General features: G+C 46.4%; 1 protein-coding gene across 4 annotated transcripts in view; it reads left to right on the forward strand.

Annotated features, from left to right (window-relative positions):
* BAZ2A (bromodomain adjacent to zinc finger domain 2A) overlaps positions 1-17,310 on the forward strand; it is a 2,136,751-nt gene that overhangs the window by 1,328,145 nt on the left and 791,296 nt on the right. For all 4 annotated transcript variants that reach the window (XM_069653682.1, XM_069653683.1, XM_069653685.1 and 1 more), the window contains one exon: positions 13,115-13,310. In XM_069653682.1, coding sequence (XP_069509783.1) covers positions 13,115-13,310 — 196 coding nt within the window. The remainder of the gene's footprint in view (positions 1-13,114; positions 13,311-17,310) is intronic.

The following is a 17,310-nucleotide window of genomic DNA, read 5'->3' on the forward strand; positions in this document are numbered from 1 at the left end:
GAGGAGAGCCGGTCAGGAGGTCCAGGCGCCCACCAGCCGGCCACGGCGTAGAGCCCCCCCTGCGTCCCCCTACCTGGTTCTCGAGGCGGCCATCATCGCGTCAGGAGGGGGGCAGCAGAGGAAGGGTATTGATGCGGCGGCGGCACCGGGAACGGAGTGAAGGCTGGAGTTCCACTGGAGCTGGAAACGGAGGCCCACCCGCCGCTAGCTATCACAGAGTTCCGGGGGGTGGAAGGCGTGGCGGCAGCCGCCGGGTGAAGCGCCGGAGGGGTCCAGAGAGACTGTCTGTGGCCGCGCGGGGCCCGACTCCGGAGGAGGACAGATGGAGGCACAGCGCCCCTCCCCCCGCGGAGGCCCGCCGCGCTCAAAAGTTATGTGAGCGAGTTGAGGGTGCCGGAGCTGCGGGCCGGGGAGGCCAAGCGCCGACGTCCGCTCTCGACGCCAGGCGCCGCACCAGGGACGATCAGCAACGCTGGGGCACCAGACTCAGCCAGGGGATAGTAGAAGGTACCACAGGTCCGCTCCACGAGTATGGGTCTGCACGAGTGCACTGAAAGGGTGCCGGACGAGATCTTCAACTCTCCCGGCTCAGAGCACTGACATCAGGCGGCCATCTTCGTTCGGCGCAACAGCGCCCCCCCCAGATAGGCGATTTTCAAACCCAATTGAAGTTCAATAAACACCCTTGATCTGTGATCACTTGTGTCTGTTTTACTGTTTGATACATGTCTTCCTTACATAACCAAGAGGCAGAGAAGCGTCTCCTCGCCACACACAGTCTATCAGAGTACCATCTCTACTATCAATCCATGCAGAAGATCCCCATCAATAGCAGGATCTCATTGCAGATTCTGTGAGGGTGTGGAAGGAGGAGACTGACACACAGGTGGCATGCTTTTGAGCAAAGACTTTTTAATTTTTTAGCAAAAAGGAAACCTACCTACCCCTAACTCAAAGAGGGGTTTCCCTACCTCAACTAAATACTAAGGAAATGTCAGTTCCGTAAATAAAAAGTCAAACGCCCCTGTCAAAACCGCACTTCTATCCATTACACTTATAACCAAACTAAACTGAATTTGTCTCTTCTTGGTCCAGGGGAACGACTCTGGATGAGTGCAGTTCACAGGGTAGGGAAAATGTCTCCCTTCCCTTGGCCTTTCTAAGGCTCCTGCTGAGCCTTTCCAGTGGCTCAGGTGGGGAGACCTGGCATACTCCCCCTGCCAGGTACTGCCACTAAGAAACTGCACGTCCGAGGAACTCCTCCCGCGTCACACGTGGGTCCTCAACTCTGCAGTTAACACACTACCAGTATCTTTGGTACACTCCCCTGCCAGGTTTACTGTGTTTCCACTTCAGGGTCCTCAACCCTGTTACAGCTTTTCGTAAATGGGTCCTAGACTCCCCTTTACCTTGGTTTTGCATATACAGGTCCCAGACCCCTTCAAATAGCTTTTTTTGTTCTCAGGTCCCAGACCCCTTCACACAGGTTTTTCTTGCCCCCTCAAGGTTCCTGGGCCACCCTGTACCTTTCCGTACATCCTGTTCGCTCACCCCAGTATTGGCTTCTATGTGTCTTCTGACGGTTCTTCGGAGTTGGTTCCTGTTTGTACCCTGCCGTACACAGTTCCCCAGCACTTCCTGGGAGCTGGGCTGCACGTACCTGCTGGACCGTCTCCCGCAGCCTCTTCCACGCCCAGAGCCTCAGCCTCTTCCAGCTCCTTTGAAGAAGGTAGGGATGCTGTAACTTCCCCAGCCACGTCCTGGTCATTAGCTGCAGGATCAGCTTCTCGGTCTACGGTATGGTTCTTTCGCTCTGGGTTCCTCCGGGAAAGGACTGAAAACATGGTTAGTCCCTCTTCCATTTTTAAGTCCCATTTCATATAAGAACTTAACTGTTTAGTGTGTCTTGAGGGGTTCTTCATGGATCCAAGCCTCTTCCTCATCCCAGTATGACGAGATGACATTTCAGTGGAGTCCACCTTACTCGTTGTCGTCCCAGTACTATGAGTTCTATTGGTCTGGTAGAAGTACATGGGGTAACTTATAGATAAGAGGAAGGTAAGGGATGCTAGGGGGGAAAGGTGGTTGAGGGTTGATTTATACAGCGTTGGCCCATGATGTTCTCCCTGTATCCCAGAGGCACTATTGGATAGCAGACTTCCCTCCCTGGCCTCATGGAAAGGGTCTCGCCCTCATGGAGAAGGGACAACATCATAGGATTTGACATAATGCCTACAGAGACTTCTCTGAATCAGAGACGCAAGCGTACGAGCCAGGGGAGGGGAGAGATCCCTCAAGACACCTCAACAGGACGCTGATGAATTAGAGGACTGTCATTGAAAAACTGATAAGGCAAGATTCCCCAGGAAGTTCCTCTGCACCTGACAATATCTCATCATTCCACTCCATTATAGGTAAAGCAGCAAGGATGTTTGAAGTCTCATCTGAAGAAAAGAAGTCAGTGCTTTGTGAGCACAGAGATAAGAGAACTGCCATACCCATTCTAGATTCCATATGGGAGGCCACTAGCAGATTTGTTCTTGACAGCACATACTACCACGATACATCAGTACAAGTCCCTGCTGTCATGCATATTGCTGGTTCCAAATTACAGGTTGAAAATGTGTCGCATCCAAGAATGGTTGTATCGAAAGCAACAAAAACCATCAACAAGGCATGCCGTTTCAATCTCATACTTAAACACTAATTCTAAGAAGAGATTCATTCCTTTCAGAACGGGGAGGTTACCTGGGAGACTTGCAAGCAAAGGGCACATGGTCCAAACATAAATCAGACCTACACTTCAATGTTCTAGAATTCATGGCCATTTGATGGGCTCAAATGTCATTTCAACCAGTCCTCGAGGGCCATGTCATAACTATACAGATGGACAACACCACCTCGATGCACTACAGAAACCAGCAAGGGGGCACAAGGTCGGTGCTGCTGCCCATGGAGGCAGAGGAAATCTCACTAAAGGAGCTTGGGTCAGAGTGGAACACCTTCCTGGGAAGTTCAACATTCTATAGGATTGACTGAGCAGGGAATTCTCCACATCCCATGAATGGGAGCTAAACTGGAACGAGATCGAACAACTTTTCAGGGACTAGGGTTACCCTAACATTGACCTCTTCACCACCAAGAGTAACACAAAATGTCGCCTCTTTGCGTCAAAGTATCCAGAACCTGGGGGATGCCTTTTCACTGACTTGGACAGGCGAGTTCCTGTACGCCTTCCCACCAAGCCCATTGTTATCCAGGGTGCTGAGGCGAGTGAGAAAACAGCCTTACAGGATGATTCTTATAGCCCCAGTATCGGATCGACAAGTCTGGTACCCAATTATCCTCCGGATGGCACACACCATGCCCATACGTCTCAAAACATATCAAGCGTTGTTAACACAGCAGAACAGACAAATCCTTTACCATGACCATGCAGCACTCAGGGCTTGGTTGCTGAACAACAAAAACGCAATCAGGCTAGCGTTTCTGGGCGAATGCTTGCATATGATCCGAGCATCTAGAGCTCCTTCTACAAGAGAAATCGATGTGAGGCCAACCAGCGAGCGCAAGAAGTTCACAACATAAACTGCACTTGTGGCATATATTTTTTTGAACATCAAAGGTTTTCAATGGACACTAGTTACCCAACACTGTGTTTTAATAGGGAAGTGTACGCCTGGAAAAAGACCTGTGGTTGAAACACGCGTTGGATTTTTCTTTGATTAAAATTGGGTGCTTCTGTTCAAAAACTGTAATCCGCACTGTGTGGTTATGTATCTTTAGAGCGCTCCTTCTATACACAAAACCTATGCAAAAAAGTATAACCTTTTTACTGTCTGGTGTTGTACTCAAGGTCTGGATCCACTGTTAGACCAGTTGCTGCCCTACAAAGCTGGATTATCACAAGTCTCTCTCAAGGTACATCTCTCTGCTATTGTAACATATTCTATGGACCCAGGATCGTTGTCTTGTTTTTCTCTTATCCCGCAGTAAAATCTTTTATGAAGGATTTGCTTAGGACCTTTCCACCTGTACTACCACCTACCCCGGGCTGGAGCTTCAATACAGTCCTAATGGCGTTAATGGTAGCGCCTTACCACTCCACCGACAAATGCGATTTGACTTTCATGGAAGGTGGCTTTCCTAATCGCACTCAACTTGGCGAGACTCATTAGAGAACTGTTATGTACAGATCCTCCGTTCACTGCCTTCCACAAGGACTGGGTATCTCTCAGGCCACACCCGAAGTTCCTCCCGAAAGTGCTTCCGGAAATGACTTTCAAAACGAATTGTACTACCAACCTCCTCTGCCAATCGCACTACAAGCACTCACTAGACGTATCGCGAGTTCTTAAATTCTACATGCAACACACCAATGCGTTATGCATGTCCTCCAGGTTGTTTCCTTTGCAGGCCCATGGAAGGCTAGGCCATCTCCAAACAAGGCTTTGCCTGCTGGGTGGTAGGTTTTATTGCTCACTGTCACGAAATAAAGGGAGATTTCTGTCGTATGCAATGCAGGGTTTGGAAAACTGAAGGTTTTGAGGAGGATTCTTCCCCTGCTACCCCCAGCCAAACGAACAACACTGGTTACAGCAACTATAATGGGGTCACTGGATTGCTACAACAGGATATTTTTAGGACAACCCAAATACCAGATCCAGCGTTTGCAGGTGCTCCAGAACTTAGCAGCAAGACTTATGGCGCTGAGGCTGACCCCCTCATTAGCCCTTTTGCATCGCCTACACTTGTTGCCGGTGGCGACACAGATTGTTTAAGACACTTTGTGTCCATTGGGCTGTGCATAATGCTAGCCCAGAATATCTAAAAAATAAGGTAGAGCGCTACTGCCCAGCCCTGCAACTACGCTCTGCATCACACTTCTTAAGATACCAAAATATCAGCGGAAGCGACTGGGTGGTCGCTCTTTCTCAGTCCTGGCACCTAGTCTATGGAACGTACACCCGCTATCTTTAAGAGCCATTGATGAGTATCTTCCTTTCCGGAGAGCATTGAAAACCCACTTGTTTAAAATCCGTTCTATGCAGGCTATGAGTATGAAGCATCCTTGCGTTGCTGCCGACATTTGCGACTAGATGCCTTTGGGCCTTAGTATGTGCTTTATACATTTTCAAAAACATTTCAAATAAATAAGGGCAACCCGCTGCCACCCCATTGATGTAGCTGGGGGCAGTCTTCGCAGACTGGCTGGGCTATGTCAATATTGGAAGTCGCATGCATCTCGTTAGACAGTCGAAAGGACCTACTGTCTTAACTGTCCAGAGGCTGTTGCAAAATCTATGTTATTGCCTTAAAATGTGTCATATATGCGCCTAATACTATCCCTACAGTTTATATGAGTAGTGTTGATTCCACACAAATGAAGGCTTTTCCACCTCCCGAAAGAGTTCTTACGAAGCCAGAACTACTCAAGCCAGTTTCTGGAAGGATTCATTGTTCTGCCTGGCTGTTCTTCAGGATGCTAGGGTTGATAGCCTCCAATATTCTGCTTGTTCCTCGGGCAAGACGTCTCATGAGAATTCTACAGTGCGGGTCAAGTAGAATCCTCAACTGGATGCTTCAATGGCAAACTACCACTGGACCCTGCCAGGACTTGAGCTGGTGGAAAGTAGAGCAGAAGAAGATGGTGGGGGGAGTCTTTTACCCTTTCAGGCTCTCTGGAAGAAGTGGTCATGGATACGTCTGACAGGTCGAAGAGCCTACCCGGCGGTCTGGATGTGCAAGAGAATGGGAATTCCATCCGCGGGAGCTGAGGGTGACTTTGAAGTCACCCACAGAATGATGTGTTCGCTGCTGACTCCAGTCTGAAACACTGATAGTTTTGTTCCAACAAGATCCTCAGGAGGGGCTGCTGTGAGGGACACCTTGCTAATCCTGTGGAACACGGCAGTGTGTAATCACTTTTTGTAGCTGCGGTTCCTAAAGGGTCCTGATTCAGAAAATCTTCTGGGCCGTGATGTGGCCGACTCGGCACACATTTGGGCAGAATCTCTATTCGGGGAAATTTGTGGTGCAACACTTCTTTAGTTGAGTGGATACCTTTATCTTTGGTGCATTTAATGCCTCGCTTCTAAAATTGCCGGGTATTGCTGGGAGAATCTGTCAAAGATTGCATCTGCAAAAGAGTACCTATTAGAACAAGTTACGTATCCTTCGGGTAACAGTGGTTCTGATGGATAAAGGGTTTCCTTTCCAGATTTATCACCCAACCTCCACCCATCAGTGTCGCCCTAAATGCCCTGTCATGGAACTGAGTAGGATCAACACCAGGCAGACACAGAAGTATAATTAAACCATGGTTTATTTGGGATAGTTAAAGGGTTGGGTCAAAATAAATATGTAAACAAAGTCTACATAAAAGGTTCAACAGCAGCATGGTGGCTTATCCAGGAGTTCTACAGTTCTTAGTTTTGCAATTCTCTATCTGGGTTCCCTTCCAGGAGAAGGGGATCAGTTCAGTCAATCACAGGTCTGGGATTTTTAAATGTCCTCGGCACATGTTTATTGATTCTGAAGACTGAGGTTCTCGCCTCCTTGCTCTCAATTAAGCAGGCGTCCCTCTCTGGGATCTCTACACCCACACGTGACTGCACTCTAGCTCTTGCCAATGCTAGATGCTGGGGACTACTATCTTCTCAATGCCATGCCACATACTCGTACCTCCAGCTCATCTAGGCTTTACTCTGCCAGACTTTGGGATCGCCTCCTCTTGGTTCTGCACTTACTCGTGACTACCTGAAATTGCCTAACTCCACTCCCCTTACATTTCTTCTCTTCTCTTGCCTTCTAAATACAACCTCTAAAATCTGCTTGGATGTGTCTCTCATTTTCTCCATGATGATTTTCCTTTTCTCCTTACGGAGAAGGTGGGAGAAACGTTTTCTTCCTCATGATGTTCATTCCACCCTTCAAAATGATTCTCTCCTTCCTTGCTCTTTCTTCCTCTGGACACTTCTCTCCACACCTTGTCTACCTTCTCTCCCTGCCTCTTTTGAACTCACCTCTAGTGCCATTTCCTCCTACTGTTCTTCCTCTGGACACCTCTGGAGTGCCCTTTGCTAATATTTCCTTCAACCACCCTCTGGTGTTTTTTCCATATACTTCCTTATTGCTCCTTCAAACCTCTCCTCTGATATTGGCTTTTGTCTCCTTCTCAACTCCATCTATCCACCTCTCTAAGGTGTTCCCAGCTTCCTCTGCCACTGTTACTTCAAATCTCCTTCTAAAACTCCCTTCATCCCAATACGCTCTATTTCTACCTGTCCGATTCTCCATCCGGGTTCCTTCCTCCAAGATTCTTCCACCTGATCCCTCTGCTCTACTACAGCCACCTCTTTTCCTCCACTGTCCATCTCCTGAAAGCTGTATCTAGCTAAAACTCCTAACGCCTACACTACAGCGAAGGCACCCATAGCTTTTAATCCATTGTGTACCCACCTTGTGAGCTGCATTCAGAGTGTGACGTCACCTGTGTGGGATAATTGTTACTGGTGTGATGTATTTAACACACCTGCCTGTAATGAGGGTAGCATCTCTGTTCGGCAAAGTGGACTGAGCTTACTTAACACTGGTCTGCCAACTTTGCATCTGCTTGTGTGGCCCCAGAGCCAGCAGACAGCACACCGGGGACTAGAACATAGCCCTGTTCTCCTCTACAGTGAGTACTTGGTTTGCTCTCTTTCCTCCGATCAGGTCTGACTCCAACATCTTAATAATGTAAATTGCAACCTGGGTATTCCCTTAAAAGCAAAGTCTTCTGCCACAGTGCTAGAGTATAGTAGAGAGATCCTGGGAATTTTCCAGGTGCTTCCTCCCAACCATCCTCACACAGTGAGTGATAGCACTTGGCGTCCATGTCCACCCTACCCAACAGTCTCTGAGACAAGCAGGGGACTTTGTCACAGCTGCTACTTCATGTGGGTGTCATGGGGAACTCAAGCTCTGCTGCAGTTGTGATTGATGCTACTGCGCACTGCGCAAGCATGAAGTGAGGTTTTCCAGGGTCTCAGTCTGATGGCTTGACTTTCCAAAGATAACCGATCTGTAGAGGGAACATTGCATCAATCAAAACCATAATCGGGTCTCTCTTCTTTCGGGCCAATAGTCCAGCTTTACTTGTTTGTGAACTTATGCACCTTTGTTCTCCTTTCTTCTCTGGACCGGGCCACTTGCCTATCCGGCTTTCCACTTTCCTCGGTGCTTGGGCCGCTTACCCGCTTTGCTTCTTTGCTTTTACTTTCCTCTTTCTTTCATCTTCGGGTCGCTTCCCCATTTCAATTTCATCTTTCACTCTTCCTTGAGTTTCCTCTTTCGGCACCACTCTCGCGCTACACTCGGCTTTCTTTCACCTGTCTCTGCTGGCTGGTGCCTTCCTCCAGCGCTGCTCCGCCTGCTCGCACGCATACCTGAGTATCTCTCTCACACGGCTCACCGGGTGGCGTTGCGATGCAGCGGCTCCCTGCAATAGCGTGAGTCTGAGGTCAGGCTCTCGCCCATAGATGTATGTACAAGGCTGACTAGGCCCAGGCCGAGCCGAGTCTGGGTGATCCACAACACTGCGAGGAAATTCGAACTGTTGGCAATCATTACAATCTGACAGCTAAAGTCTTTGATGGCCAAACTTGTTTATATGCTTCATATTTGCAAAAGCTTTATTGTTAGGTTAACTTTTGTTCGAAAAAATAAACAAAAACGAAATGCATACCAAACCAGCGTGCTTTCGGTATTTGTTGATTGTCATACAACTCTCACAGACAAATATGATAGATATAAAGGTCTTTGGTCATTTTGATCTTCCCAAAATGCTCTTTATTATGCAAAACAGCCAAAAACCATTGGTTTTATTGGTGCCACTTCACATTCTCTTTGGATTTCTTTCTAATCAACAAACACATACGCCGTGTTAAACAATTGCGTTTATATTCAAATACATGACATGCATTTTTTTAAACCGTTGCAAAAATGCGGGTTTTCCCTTTTTCGAAAAGTAATTGTTAAAAATGATGCATCATTTCACAATATTAAATGCATGCCTGTGCTTAAGTCGAGCACAAAGTTCCGATAGGTGGCACTAAAATTATGTTCAGAAGCAAGAACTAATCTCCCTCCCTGGTGCCACATTTGAGGTCTCTGGGAACTCAAAAGGTGCAAGCATAAAATGGATCGTAGAGAAGTTAAAATGGCAGAGAGTAAATTTGAATGTGCAAGTGTATCAAGAAACCTGTGAAAAGATACCCAAAGCCATAGAAGATTGAGAACAAGAACTGTGTGCCAAGGGTACACACTGTTTCACAGTTGTAAAGGTGTCACCTAAAGATATCCATTCTGCCATCTTTATAGAAGTTGCTCAGTGCTAAGCAGGCAAATGGCATCCCTGCTGGGTTTATCATGTGTCTTTGATGACATTCTGCTTCACTCTCAGTACTACCAGGAGAACCAATTGCAAAGTATGTCACACAATGCATAACTGTGATGCTTCTAAGACATCTTTACATTAATTATATTTTAAATAAAAGGTAGGACTTTTACTTTGAAACAATACTTCAATAAACAGCAGGACATTTTTATCTATACCCACACATCTCAAAATGTTTCTATGTATTGTACAGTCCAGCCAACTCTGCAGACTTGAACATTTTAAATTACCTGAAACGCGAGCAGGCAAGACCCAAAGCCTAAACCACACCCACAAAGGTAATATTGTGCTGGAACACCCAATCGATTGCTCAATTTTACTCTTGGAGTGTTGGGTATTTTGAACAGTTGCACAAACAACAATGATGTAAACAGTATGTACCACTTCATTTGTTATAAAAGGTGCCTGCATTGTGCAGCTACAAGGAATGCTGTTGCTTCCCACACATGAATGTTCTGGGCCCCTTGGCCATTCCACCACCATGAGAATGCACAGCCAAAGATTCCAAGAACCTTCTCAAACTGCATTTACTCTTCTGAGGTGTTCATGCCTAGCCAGAGTTTATAAATTTCACTTGTGATTTGTCGTATATTAATGCGAACTTCATTGGATGCAGCAGGTAACTTTTTTCCTCGATATCACCAGAGCAGTAACCATGAGAAGGGGATTGAGTCATTTATAACTTTTTTGTTTAATGTGCCTTTACCACTTGTATATATTTCATATGTAAACGTCACCATTTGACAAGACTGGATGTATAAATGTAGTTATGTTGCATTAATATTACAGATCAGTCTAGGTGCTTCTCATAGAGTGACAGCAGGCAATTTGTGAGAGAAACCCAATATTGGCATCGAAACCAAAATTCCTCATTCCAACCTTCTCACTTGTGTCCAGTTGGCAGACATTTTATGTTATCGCTTCCTCTAAAAGATTGTTTTTGGACTTCACTGAAATAGACAGTTAACCGTAACAAATACCTCTAGTGCACTCAACTGTGGGTAATCCTCATTACTCCCAGAAATCATGTTCTTCGTCCTAGTGATTGGAAAGAGAGAGAGGGGGGGCTTTCGAGTGGCAGTAACTCAACTGGTGGCAGGGGGTGGGAGGTAGATGAAAAATGTGAGTGTGAGGTTTCTCCTCTTCTCTTTTGGACGTTTCCTTTGTTGTCTTGTTTTAGGGAGAGTCGGAGGGGTGGGTGTTAGGGTCAGATAGACACCTTCTTTCCTTAAGTGTTCATGTATGCCCAGTGGTACAGTTAAATGTGGAGCTGTTAGATCTTAAAGGTAAATGGTCTACTGAAAGACAATATGGTGGAAGTGATTGTTTGATCCTAGGGTTTATGGTTGCCTCTGATTCCTTGGACTTATTACCAGATTTCCAGGTGGGGTGTGGACTTATGGGTTGTGTGTGGCGATAACCCATTAAGGTTGAGGGAGGAGAGTCTGATGGGACAGCAGGACTGAGGCGGATAACCCATCTCGCCCAAAGGCAGCCCCCCACTCGCCCCCCACGAAACCCTCCAATCGGGTTCCCTCGCTTGTCCAACCCCAGGGTTGGGATCGCACCGCGGTTGCGCATCTCTGGCCACCCAAACAGAGGATCCACGTGGAGACAATGGGAGAATACCCGGGTTTCACAGCACACACACGTTGGAACTGGCCGAACATGTATTGACAAACTCCCAAACACATGAATCAGCACTCCAGCAACACAGGAGCAGAAAAACAACTCTAGGTAAGTTCTACCAAGAGTCTCGCAGTACCTAAGAAGTGAAGAAGAGGATGCAGTAGCAGCAGACCCAGTCACCGGGTTCTTGGTTAGGGAGACAAAAGAGGGGACAATGGAATAGATCTCGCAGCAGCAGTCAAGTGAAGAGGCTTCAGACAAAGGATTCTTCAAGGTTCTGTGATGTTGGTGCCCAGTTCAAGACACCAGTGAAGAAAGATTACCACTTGCCGATTTGTCTCGCTCTGCCGGTCCAGCACTCTTGGTGATGGGACGTCAAGGAGTGGAATCTTGCCTCTAGAAGGAGTCCACCAAAGTTTCAGAATGTTTACATCTTTGAAAGACAATCCACTGCACACTGCAGGTCACAACTCGTTGTGGGATGGCTCAAAATGCAGGTCGTCTTCAGACTGATTGGACCCACCAGTCTAAGGTAGAGAGCTGTCCTTTTCCAGGCTCTCCTGACACTTGGAAGAAGGCGTCAGACAGCAGCAATTACAAAAAAGGCCATTTCTGTCATCTGGAAGTGGCTGCGGAAATCTCTCCCCTTCCTCCTCATGGTTTCTTCAGTTCCAGTGGTCAGCTTCTTTTCAGCATCATGATTCATGCCTCTTATGCAGGAACCCAGCCAATCAGCACCCATGCACCATTCAAACTGTGGGTGGTGGCTGTCCGTTTAGCCAGTTGGAACTGGTTCCAGACAGGCACAGCAGAAGACAAAGCAGAGCAGAGTTCCGGAGTCCTCCCCTGTTTCCTGTCATCAGAGTCACACTGGCACCTTGGGGGGGGGTGCACAAATTGATCCAGCCGAAGACAAAATTCAGAACCTTCCCCACCCTGCACAGCAGAAGGACCTTGAAAGGACAAGCCACCTTGAATTGGCAAAAAAAGAACACTGTCACCATTTTGGGTCAATGGTGTTTCCCTTCTGTGCACTACCACAGCTGTAAGTACAGTCTGGGAGTGAAAATTGCACAAATGCAGGAAGGATAAAACCACTGCCACCAGCGATTCATATGAAACTAATGCCAACTGGTGCATTTCTAAGCACCTTAGGTAAGTAACATTAGTAAGACATGATAGAATGCACACAGACATGAATAGGGATGTTTGTGAGCGTGCCTACATGCAATATTTGTGAAAAATGGAAACTCTAAAATCGGTTTAAAAAAAAGAAAATTATTATACAGCTAGCCCGTAATACTGATCAAAACATGATGGAATTTAAAATAATCGCAGGAGTTGAAGACCTGGGTATTGACACTGGTCTTAAAATATATACTTTGCCTTCCAATCCGTCCCCAAACTATCTTTCTCCACACGTCTTGGCGCCCTTTGCTCACAGGCCCGCCACTGCCATCACATCTTCATTATTCCTCCAGTCCTTCACTTGCCTTCCATGTACCGCTTCGTTGACAGGCCTTGGCCTAGGAGCTAGGAACAGCCCCTCCATCAACAGCTTAAATGTTGCTCTCTCATTCTAACTCCTTACAATGTGAGTTGCCCTCATCAAAGCTTCCCTTTGGCCCTTTTCTGACCACACTTGCTACCCTTTATCTGAATTTTACATACACTGTCACATCAGTTTCTGGACTTATGGCCTCCTGTCTTGAATGATTAGTTTCATTATCCACACCCTTCATGGATGCCTACGGATTTTTGTATTCATGTTACTGTGCGTTTTAATATACAGTGTTCCGAAACCTATGTATAACCTGTTTAAATTCCTCAAGGGAAATGCATCCAAACAAGGCAGTTCATTCAAATTAATGCCACCTATTGAAATTGATTTTTGTAAGTTTGGATTGCCCGTTTCCTGCAGTATAGAACCTTTAGAGAAGGTGGAGTAGCATGTTTGCCTGCTCCCAGGAATATTCCATCATGGTCATCAGCAGATCGAGATGTTCCATGACGCCAGTATTTTGTCTTGTTTTTGCTCTTTTACAGACTAAAGATAACTTTGGCCAAAAAGATGGGCCGCCCTGAGTCAGAAATTACCTGCATGGAACAGCGGCGCAGGCGGAGCTCACGAGCTGCTGCTGAAGAGGCAGAAGAGGCCAGTGGTGATGGTGCAAGTGGTCGGGCTCTCTTGGAAGTGGATGAAGATGAAGGCGGGGCAAAAAGATCTATGATGGAAGATGAGGTACAGACATCTTAAACAACAAACACAAATGCCGGCTTCATAGGTCTACTGGTATGATGACGAAAAAAAATTAATTTGGGGCTAGACATACCTGGAATGTATTAGCAGTTTAACTATTGGGATTGATGGGTGGCACTAAGAAGAAGCTGTTCTGAAATGTTACTTTCAAAAGACTTTAACACCATCATTGGGAAAATAAATGTTAATTTTTCACAATCAAATTACAGGGGGTCAGACCTGGAGATACAAGAGTATCACAATTTTCTCTTTAGTCTTTGTTGGTAAACCACAGTCAACAGAGCATTAGCCAATGTGGTCAACAAAACAATCCACGCCTGAAATAAGAACCTAGATTTGTTTGAGAAGTTATGTTAGCTTGCATATATATATATATATATATATATATATATATAGCGCGTCCTGCCATAGTTTATGGCTTCAAAGTTTTTTTTGCCTGTCAGAGGCAAAGGAGGGGTATGATGAAACATTCATTAGTGGTAGGGAAGAGCAAAGTCAGGTAGATGGTTGGGATGAGGGCGAGTGTTAGTTAACATGCTCAATAAGGCAGTAGACGAAAAGGTGGAAGAGCTATGTGTACAATTGGACAGAATAAATCTTCGGACTCAACTGTATTCTATGGGGTGCAGTGCCGAAAGGAGAGACAGCTGGAAAAGCGGTGTTTGTTGCGCCAGGGGGTGTCTGGAATGTACACACTGCATGGTGAGCCTAGGCATGTTGAAGCCATGCCCAAGAAAACAGACAGCAAAACCCTTCTACTTATTTCCCTAGTCTCCAAGCAAATTTGGGAGGGGTGGTATCTCAGTAATCTGAATTTGCCAAGTTTTCGAAAGCTCCCCGAAAATTGAGCAAATAAAACCTCAACGTTTTTGGTTTCCTCATATAGGTCATGGTTCCTAAAACCATAGGATTGTGCTCAAAGGGCTTAAGGATACAAAGCTTGTCTATGGCTTAGCAGTGGTCGAACCTTTCAGCCTGTCATGGTTGGAAAAGGCATGTAGAAAACATGCCCAATGAAACCCAGCGTGCAAAGTCCCTCTACTTACTCCCCTAAGCCTTGTGTGGCCAGGTTCTTGTCATGGGCAAGCTGGAAGGAAATATGGGCATATTTAACTGAAGGTGGGATTTCGACCATAGCTTCCTTGGGAGCGGAAGCCCCAGTCTGGCCCATTTGTAGGTTCCTGAGCCCTGCTAGGGCCTTCAAGTCATGGTTGCATTGGTGTGTTAGGCAGGAAACCCTTTAGGCCGAGGTTGGGCACTTATGTGATTTAATTTACTTAGTCCAGCCTTTGATTAGCCATCGAACGCTGTGCTGCAGTTACTGTATCCTGTTTATAGTGGGCATAATGGGAATGTTCGGTCAAAACAGGAGTGTATGGTCTAGTTAACAGATTAGATTTCCAGCTCTGTCGTCTCTTCTGTTTTTGGCGTGTTTAGGCGTTGCTACCTGCTGTTTTATGGCTGTTCAAAGGCACTTGAAAATTAGATATTTAAAGCAAAACATAATGAAACCTCAACATAATATAACATAACCTAACCTGCTAGTAGAAACGGAAACCAACATCATATTCATATTGTACCCTCTGTCCCCTAAAGGAGTGAATGAGAACATAAAGTGGCACTCGGTAGATCCTAGTTAACTTGCATTAGCTTTGGCAAAATAACACATTGATCCCGAGAGGAGAAGGCATTACACAACATGTTTCTACAGCTTCAAACATGACATGTTGTAATATAACATAAGACAGTGTAGCATACTATACCTTAGTGGGTGTAGCACTTAAAAAAAAAAAAAGGACAAGGCATAGATGATATAGCTTGGTACAAGCACATAGCAAAACGGCCCAACGCTAGGCATCCCAAATAAATAATGATGCAACCCAGTCGAAACAGCAGTTCAAAGGTAGCCTGTCTCCCTGTCTCCCTGTCTCCCTGTCTCCCTGTCTCCCTGTCTCCCTGTCTCCCTGTCTCCCTGTCTCCCTGTCTCCCTGTCTCCCTGTCTCCCTGTCTCCCTGTCTCCCTGTCTCCCTGTCTCCCTGTCTCCCTGTCTCCCTGTCTCCCTGTCTCCTTGTCTCCCTGCCTCCTTCTCTCCTTCTCTCCTTCTCTCCCTCTCTCCCTCTCATGACAAGTCAGAACACTGGCATGTTATGGAAATGTTTTAAACGTGGGATTTGCGGTAGAGAGGATTGGCACACTGTTTGCCCCTCCGGACCTTCCCAGTTTGGCCAATTTTGGACATCAATATACATCTTCAGGGCAAAACAGGACCTTTTATGTACATGAATATACTCCTCCCCAGCATATCTTTCAATTGCTTATATGATCCTGGACTCATTTTTGAGAGTGAACTCTTTTTCGATTAAACTAATTTGTTTTGGGGCATTGGTCAGTTCTTATGTCTGTCGGGGCATGAGGTCTTGTCTCTCATATGTATCTTTTTGGTTTAGCGGTTGTACCTCCGAATGAGGAGTGCTGCAGGGAAACATTGTTTAGCCTTTATTTCTTTTTAGTGTATTATGTTCAGTGCCACACTAGTAGTCAGGTGGCAGTGGTACCTCGTTTAACCATTTTTGGGTGCACTACCATAACCCTGTAGGTTTTTACTCAGAGTGTCGGTCCAAGATGCCTAAACAATGTGTTTGTCAGTCCTATCTTCCTCTTTTGTCTGGTAGGAAATGGCCAAATATGGTGTTGCATTTCCGTTGGCTACCTGCTAGAAACACTGTGGGTGGGTGTGTGGGGGGCTTTGTCTGGTTTTGGAACTGGGTAGAATGGCTGTCTGGCCAAATACACATTCCAGCCAGATTGATGTCATGGTTGTTTGGCAGTTGCTGGGGCTGCTGACTGTTTAGGATTGGACAGCCACCCTGTGTTTGAATGTTGCAGACCCTTCGATTAGTTGGATGGGGTCCGAACCAGTCCTGAATCTTGAATATTAGGAGAGGATCTGGAACCCTACTTCAATAGAGCACGGGAATAAGAATCCAAGGATGAAATGACTGTAGAGAGACGCTGGAGAACCACTGCTGCAACCCGCAGTGGGCAAGCGGATCTACTACTCTTCAAAGCTTTGCCTCGTCTTTAGCAGGGGAGTCTTCTGCTTGGTGCCTCCCTCCTTTGGACTAGTGGGGAACTACCCTGGAGTCCTGCTCTGCTATCCTTGCCTCTTGGAACTCAGAGTTGCAGTAACTATCTTCCCTGCATCCTCAATGCATAGAATCATGTGACCCTGTGGCTTAAAATATTGCAAGTACTCTTGTTGTGGGACTGGAACCTTTCTTTCCTGCTGATGCTTCCTTCTGTCCAAAGATGTGTCCTGCAGCCTGATTTATACCTATCCTGCCCCCTCATAACTGCTGGGCCTTAGCAAAATCCCTTCAACTGCATCCTTCATCTGCTGCAACGTTGTCCTGTATGGTTGCACAGATCCTTCATTGGCATCCTGAAGGTCCAACCTGTTTGGTACATCCAAGTATTAGGGAAGTGGAGATTGGCGCAAAACCCAACGCTGAAAGTGACCTCTGTACTTGTGACCCAGGGACCTGATCTTCAACAACCAACTGTGGGGGCTGTTTTCCCCAACTACCCCCTATTTACCTACAGTAGTTGTTTTCTTCATTTGGAGTTGGTGGTGGGTGTGAACGTCTCTCCTGGATCTACTTGGGACTGACGTTTGGTGGAGGAGCCAGAATCCGGTCATCCATGCCGGAGTCCCTGTGTACTTTGGGATTGGCATTTGCCCATTCCCTTTTGCTAAACCTAACCTAGCTTTAACTAAAATTCAAGGACTTTTACTTACATCAAGTGCTTCTCTTCCTTATAGGAGAATTGTGAGTACTATTAAAGTATGGTTTGTGTCCGAGAACTGTTTTGCTTACCTTGAACTTTGAAGACATTGCTTTTAGGATGGGCATTGGGCTTTGTTAGGGAGAATTCTCTGTTTAGGCTGAATTTCCCTACCTAGTGAGTCCCCCAGCAGCTT

The sequence above is a fragment of the Ambystoma mexicanum genome, chromosome 3q, assembly GCF_040938575.1.
Source record: "Ambystoma mexicanum isolate Mex_15411 chromosome 3q, UKY_AmexF1_1, whole genome shotgun sequence".
NCBI lineage: Eukaryota > Metazoa > Chordata > Amphibia > Caudata > Ambystomatidae > Ambystoma > Ambystoma mexicanum.